General features: G+C 39.6%; 1 protein-coding gene across 1 annotated transcript in view; it reads left to right on the top strand.

The window, feature by feature from the left end:
- The first annotated feature begins 3,880 nt into the window (after window positions 1-3,880).
- cpe (carboxypeptidase E) overlaps window positions 3,881-8,159 on the top strand; it is a 36,759-nt gene continuing 32,480 nt past the window's right edge. Inside the window, exon 1 of the mRNA XM_071408504.1 lies at window positions 3,881-4,390. Coding sequence (XP_071264605.1) covers window positions 4,141-4,390 — 250 coding nt within the window. The 5' untranslated portion in view covers window positions 3,881-4,140. The remainder of the gene's footprint in view (window positions 4,391-8,159) is intronic.

Raw genomic sequence — 8,159 nt, 5'->3', positions numbered from 1 at the left:
ATTCGGTCTATAATATACCAACTCATATATAGATACTATATACCCATTCAGTCTATAATATACCAACTCATATATAGATACTATATACCTATTCAGTCTATAGGTCTATAATAGACCAACTCATATATAGATACTATATACCCATTCAGTCTATAATAGACCAACTCATATATAGATACTATATACCCATTCAGTCTATAATAGACCAACTCATATATAGATACTATATACCCATTCAGTCTATAGGTCTATAATAGACCAACTCATATATAGATACTATATACCCATTCAGTCTATAATAGACCAACTCATATATAGATACTATATACCCATTCAGTCTATAATAGACCAACTCATATATAGATACTATATACCCATTTAGTCTATAGGTCTATAATATACCAACTCATATATAGATACTATATACCCATTCAGTCTATAGGTCTATAATATACCAACTCATATATAGATACTATATACCCATTCAGTCTATAATATACCAACTCATATATAGATAATATATACCCATTCAGTCTATAGGTCTATAATAGACCAACTCATATATAGATACTATATACCCATTCAGTCTATAGGTCTATAATATACCAACTCATATATAGATACTATATACCCATTCAGTCTATAATATACCAACTCATATATAGATACTATATACCCATTCAGTCTATAGGTCTATAATAGACCAACTCATATATAGATACTATATACCCATTCAGTCTATAATATACCAACTCATATATAGATACTATATACCCATTTAGTCTATAGGTCTATAATATACCAACTCATATATAGATACTATATACCCATTCAGTCTATAGGTCTATAATATACCAACTCATATATAGATACTATATACCCATTCAGTCTATAATATACCAACTCATATATAGATAATATATACCCATTCAGTCTATAGGTCTATAATAGACCAACTCATATATAGATACTATATACCCATTCAGTCTATAGGTCTATAATATACCAACTCATATATAGATACTATATACCCATTCAGTCTATAATAGACCAACTCATATATAGATACTATATACCCATTCAGTCTATAATAGACCAACTCATATATAGATACTATATTCCCATTCGGTCTATAATATACCAACTCATATATAGATACTATATACCCATTCAGTCTATAATATACCAACTCATATATAGATACTATATACCCATTCAGTCTATAGGTCTATAATATACCAACTCATATATAGATACTATATACCCATTCAGTCTATAATATACCAACTCATATATAGATAATATATACCCATTCAGTCTATAGGTCTATAATAGACCAACTCATATATAGATACTATATACCCATTCAGTCTATAGGTCTATAATATACCAACTCATATATAGATACTATATACCCATTCAGTCTATAATAGACCAACTCATATATAGATACTATATACCCATTCAGTCTATAATAGACCAACTCATATATAGATACTATATTCCCATTCGGTCTATAATATACCAACTCATATATAGATACTATATACCCATTCAGTCTATAATATACCAACTCATATATAGATACTATATACCTATTCAGTCTATAGGTCTATAATAGACCAACTCATATATAGATACTATATACCCATTCAGTCTATAATAGACCAACTCATATATAGATACTATATACCCATTCAGTCTATAATAGACCAACTCATATATAGATACTATATACCCATTCAGTCTATAGGTCTATAATAGACCAACTCATATATAGATACTATATACCCATTCAGTCTATAATAGACCAACTCATATATAGATACTATATACCCATATACACTACCAGTCAACAGTTTGGACACACCTACTTATTCAAGGGTTTTTCTTTATTTTTGCTATTTTCTACATTGTAGAATAATAGTGAAGACGTTAAAACTATGAAATAACACATATGGAATCATGTAGTAACCAAAAAAGTGTTAAACAAATCAAAATATTTGAGATTCTTCAAAGTAGCCATCCTTCACCTTGATGACAGCTTTTCATACTTTTGGCATTCTCATGTCCCACGTCTGCGTCTGCAGTGTTTCTGGTGCTCTGAAAGGAGGTTAGTCCATCTGATGTCCAGAAGTGCCTGGCGGTCATATGTGATAATACTATCAGCTTTCTGTACACAGGATAAACAGGAAACAAAGTAAAGATAAACAGGAAACAAAGTAAAGATAAACAGGAAACAAAGTAAAAGATAAACAGGAAACAAGGTAAAGATAAACAGGAAACAAAGTAAAAGATAAACAGGAAACAAAGTAAAGATAAACTGTAACGACAGTCATATTCGTTCTCCTCCTCAGACGAGGAGGAGCATGGGTCGGACCAACACGCAGCGAGGTGTGATGACATATTGAATTTATTTAAAGACGAAGACGAACACGAAAAAAACACTTGGAAAATTACAAAATAACAAAACGACGTAGACAGACCTGAACATGGAACTTACATAACTAAACGAAGAACTCACGAACAGGAACAGACTACATCAAACGAACGAACAACCGAAACAGTCCCGTGTGGTGCGCAGACACAGACACGGAAGACAATCACCCACAAACAAACAGTGAGAACAGCCTACCTTAAATATGGTTCTCAATCAGAGGAACGTCAAACACCTGCCTCTAATTGAGAACCATATCAGGCACATTAAACCCAACATAGAAACACATAACATAGAAATGCCCACCCACACTCACGCCCTGACCGACTAACACATACAAAACAACAGAAAACAGGTCAGGAACGTGACATAAACAGGAAACAAAGTAAAAGATAAACAGGAAACAAAGTAAAAGATAAACAGGAAACAGAGTAAAAGATAAACAGGAAACAAAGTAAAAGATAAACAGGAAACAAAGTAAAAGATAAACAGGAAACAAAGTAAAAGGTAAACAGGAAACAAGGTTACGATAAACAGGAAACAAAGTAAAGGAAACAAAGTAAAGATAAACAGGAAACAAAGTAAAAGGTAAACAGGAAACAAAGTAAAAGGTAAACAGGAAACACTGTTAAGATAAACAGGAAACAAAGTAAAAGATAAACAGGAAACAAAGTAAAAGATAAACAGGAAACAAAGTAAAGATAAACAGGAAACAAAGTAAAAGATAAACAGGAAACAAAGTAAAGATAAATAGGAAACAAAGTAAAGATAAACAGGAAACAAAGTAAAAGGTAAACAGGAAACAAAGTAAAGATAAACAGGAAACAAAGTAAAAGGTAAACAGGAAACAAGGTTAAGATAAACAGGAAACAAAGCAAAAGATAAACAGGAAACAAAGTAAAAGATAAACAGGAAACAAAAATCACATAATAGTGAAGTTGTGTTGGAACTCGTAGGATGTCGCTCTTCTCTGTTGGTGCCGTCTGTTGTCGTTCTGTTTCCAGTATCGCTCGGCTGTCTGAACAACCACACGATCAGCAGGAAAACCCAACGGAATTACATCACAATTGGAATTTGCAGAATTGTTGAGAATAATATTTAATTGGGAATTTAAATATAAAATATTGAAATTGAAAGACTGACCTGGAATTTGAATGACATGAAATGTAATTTAGAGGGAGAGAGAATTTGATAGGAATTAACCCCAACCCTGAGGCACACTTCCCTGCATCTCTACTCTGCAGTGTGAACACACACCAAGGCCCTCCCCACCCATTCAGCGTGTCATAGAGAGGGAGAGAGGGAGGGAGGGGGGGAGAGAGAGAGAGACAGAGAGAGAGAGAGAGAGAGACAGAGAGAGAGAGAGAGAAGAGAGAGAGAAGAGAGAGAGAGAGACAGAGAGAGAGAGAGAGAGAGAGAGAGAAGAGAGAGATAAGAGAGAGAGAGAGAAAGAGAGAGAGAGAGAGAGAGAGAGAGAGAGAGAGAGAGACAGAGAGAGAGAGAGAGAGAGAGAGAAGAGAGAGATAAGAGAGAGAGAGAGAGAGAGAGAGAGAGAGAGAGAGAGAGAGAGAGAGAGAGAGAGAGAGAGAGAGAGGGAGGGGTATATTTATAGCTCAGAGCGAGGCTGCACTAGAGAGATAAGGCTCGAACTGACTGCAGATATAACGACAGACAAGACAGAGAGAGCGAGACGGAGAGAAACAATGAACCGATTCGTGTCGTTGGTGTTGCTGTGGACCCTGGCGGTCCTGTTCGCTACCGGGCCCGTTAGCGGGGCTGAGGAGGGGGAGATCTCCTTCGAGTATCACCGGTATGAGGAACTACGGAAGGCTCTCGTGTCCGTATGGCTGCAGTGTCCATCAATCACGCGCATCTACACGGTGGGGGAGAGCTTCGAGGGCCGCGAGCTGTTGGTCCTGGAGATGTCAGACAACCCCGGGACGCACGAGGCTGGTCAGTGACACCCCAGTCCCCGTATCTCTTTATTAAAACCGGTTTACCTTTTTATAACACAGTAATATAGCTTGGCCTACACTCCGCTAAACACACACGGTAGCGCTGCTGTGACGACGCCTGGTCTGATTATACAGTCCTGTTTTAGCGCAGAATGACTGGTCTGATTATACAGTCCTGTTTTAGCGCAGAATGAAAAGGCTGTCTGTCTGTGTGTATAAGAGAGAGGCTACACGGTGAACCGTCTGTTTTATGATGTAAAGCAGGGCGGCAGGCTGTATGCCACGGCTGGGTAGCCTAGTAACGGGGTTAGATGATGATGATGCTGCCTGCGCAGGTGTGTCGTTGTAATGAGGACCGCAGTGTGTGTGTGTGTGTGTGTGTGTGTGATGTGTGTTTTGAGGGGGTGTTGAATGGTTGATGAAGCAAGGCATCGCCGCCATTTTACAGGAGGAGATGGACTCACGATATAGGTGCTCCGGGAAGCAGGCCGGGACGCTGAACCAACGGTGATCGCTCTGATCAGTCAAATGGAAGCCACCGTTAGATGAATTCGTCTCATCTTTATTCACGCCGTTATAGCGACAGTCTGAGCCGTTATAGCGACAGTCTGAGCCCTTATTGACACTATGACTCATCACTTTACAATTAGAGAACAGCTGTTTGACGTAAACAGCCTATAGAAAGGAAGGAAGTAAATATGTGTTTACTTTATTAACCCCCTAGGGTCAGTTGATGTATCAGTCACCATGACAACAGTGATGCTGTGCTGCTGCTGTCTGCCTGCCTGTTGCTGTCTGTCTGTCTGTCTGTCTGTCTGTCTGCCTGTCTGTCTGTCTGTCTGTCTGTCTGTCTGTCTGTCTGTCTGTCTGTCTGTCTGCCTGCCTGCCTGTCTGTCTGCCTGCCTGTCTGTCTGTCTGGTTGCTAGGCTACAGGTGTTAGGGTTACAGTATTATGGGGTGTTCCTCTTACCTATAGTGATGTCACTACAGACCCTGTTGATTGACAGATGTAGGCCGAAGAACAGCAGGAGACGTGACGTGACGTGTGTGTGTGTGTGTGTGTGTGTGTGTGTGTGTGTGTGTGTGTGTGTGTGTGTGTGTGTGTGTGTGTGTGTGTGTGTGTGTGTGTGTGTGTGTGTGTGTGTGTGTGTGTGTGTGTGTGTGTGAGAGAGAGAGAGAGAGACAGATGAAGGTACAGTTCAAGTCAGAAGTTTACATACACCTTAGCCAAATACATTTAAACTCAGTTTTTCACAATTCCTGACGTTTAATCCTAGTAAAAATGACCTGTTTTAGGTCAGTTAGGATCACCACTTTATTTTAAGAATGTGAAATGTCAGAATAATAGTAGAGAGAATGATTTATTTCAGCTTTTATTTCTTTCATCACATTCCCAGTGGGTCAGAAGTTTACATACACTCAATTAGTATTTGGTAGCATTGCCTTTAAATTGTTTAACGTGAGTCAAACGTTTCGGGCAGCCTTCCACAAGCTTCCCACAATAAGTTTGGTGAATTTTGGCCCATTCCTCCTGACTGAGTCAGGTTTGTAGGCCTCCTTGCTCGCACACACTTTTTTCAGTTCTGCCCACACATTTTCTATGGGATTGAGGTCAGGGCTTTGTGATTGCCACTCCAATACCTTGACTCTGTTGTCCTTAAGCCATTTGGCCACAACTTTGAAAGTATGCTCGGGGTCATTGTCCTTTTGGAAGACCCATTTTCGACCAAGCTTTAACTTCCTGACTGATGTCTTGAGATGTTGCTTCAATATATCCACATAATTTTCCTGCCTCATGATGCCATCTATTTTGTGAAGTGCACCAGTCCCTCCTGCAGCAAAGCACCCCCACAACATGATGCTGCCACCCCCGTGCTTCACGGTTGGGATGGTGTTCTTCGGCTTGCAAGCCTCCCCCTTTTTCCTCCAAAACATAACTATGGTCATTATGGCCAAACAGTTCTATTTTTGTTTCATCAGACCAGAGGACATTTCTCCAAAAAGCACGATCTTTGTCCCCATGTTCAGTTGCAAACCGTTGTCTGGCTTTTTTATGGCGGTTTTGGAGCAGTGGCTTCTTCCTTGCTGAGCGGCCTTTCAGGTTATGTCAATATAGGACTCGTTTTACTGTGGATATAGATACTTTTGTACCTGTTTCCTCCAGCATCTTCACAAGGTCCTTTGCTGCTGTTCTGGGATTGATTTGCACTTTTTGCACCAAAGTACGTTCATCTCTAGGAGACAGAACACGTCTCCTTCCTGAGCGGTATGACGGCTGCGTGGTCCCATGGTGTTTATACTTGCGTACTATTGTTTGTACAGATGAACGTGGTACCTTCAGGCATTTGGAAATTGCTCCCAAGGATGAACCAGACTTGTGGAGGTCTACAATTGTTTTTCTGAGGCCTTGGCTGATTTTATTTTGATTTTCCCATGATGTCAAGCAAAGAGGCACTGAGTTTGAAGGTAGGCCTTGAAATACATCCACAGGTACACCTCCAATTGACTCAAATGATGTCAATAAGCTTATCAGAAGCTTCTAAAGCCATGACATAATTTCCTGGAATTTTCCAAGCTGTTTAAATGCCAATGTCAACTGACACGGAACCCAAACCGGCTGTGCCCCATCGTGCCCCATCGTGCCCCATCGTGCCCCATCATGCGCTATCGTGCATAAATGTATTTTCCCCCCCCCACACCAAACGCGATCACGACACGCAGGTTAAAATATCAAAACAAACTCTGAACCAATGACATTAATTTGGGGACAGGTCGAAAATCATTAAACATGTATGGTAATTTAGCTAGCTTGCTGTTGCTAGCTAATTTGTCCTGGGATATAAACATTGAGTTGTTATTTTACCTGAAATGCACAAGGACCTCTACTCCGACAATTAATCCACACATAAAACGGTCAACCGAATCGTTTCTAGTCATCTCTCCTCCTTCCAGGGTTTTTCATCGTTTAAATTATATGGGGATTGGCATCTACACTTTCATAGTATTACCACGACGACCGACAACACAGTTCGTCTTTCAATCACCCACGTGGGTATAACCAATGAGGAGATGGCACGTGGGTACCTGCTTCTATAAACCAATGAGGAGATGGGAGAGGCAGGATTGGCCCATTCCTCCTGACTGAGTCAGGTTTGTAGGCCTCCTTGCTCGCACACACTTTTTCCAGTTCTGCCCACAAAGGCAGTCCTGTAATAGTCCTGTAATATTCCTGTAATAGTCCTGTAATATTCCTGTAATAGTCCTGTAATATTCCTGTAATAGTCCTGTAATAGTCCTGTAATAGTCCTGTAACAGTCCTGTAACAGTCTTGTAATAGTCCTCTAATAGTCCTGTTATAGTCCTGTAATAGTCCTGTAATAGTCCTGTAATAGTCCTGTAACAGTCCTGTAATAGTCCTGTAATAGTCCTGTAATAGTCCTGTAATAGTCCTGTAATATTCCTGTAATAGTCCTGTAATAGTCCTGTAATAGTCCTGTAACAGTCCTGTAATAGTCCTGTAATAGTCCTGTAATAGTCCTGTAACAGTCCTGTAATAGTCCTGTAATAGTCCTGTAATAGTCCTGTTATAGTCCTGTAACAGTCCTGTAATAGTCCTGTAATAGTCCTGTAATATTCCTGTAACAGTCCTGTAATAGTCCTGTAATAGTCCTGTAATAGTCCTGTAACAGTCCTGTAATAGTCCTGTAATAGTCCTGTAATAGTCCTATAATAGTCCTGTAACAGTCCTGTAATAGTGCTGTAATAGT

Source organism: Salvelinus alpinus, chromosome 6, assembly GCF_045679555.1.
Source record: "Salvelinus alpinus chromosome 6, SLU_Salpinus.1, whole genome shotgun sequence".
NCBI classification, from domain to species: domain Eukaryota; kingdom Metazoa; phylum Chordata; class Actinopteri; order Salmoniformes; family Salmonidae; genus Salvelinus; species Salvelinus alpinus.
Note: the sequence above shows the minus strand (reverse complement) of the source record. Positions and strands in the feature narration are given on the sequence as shown.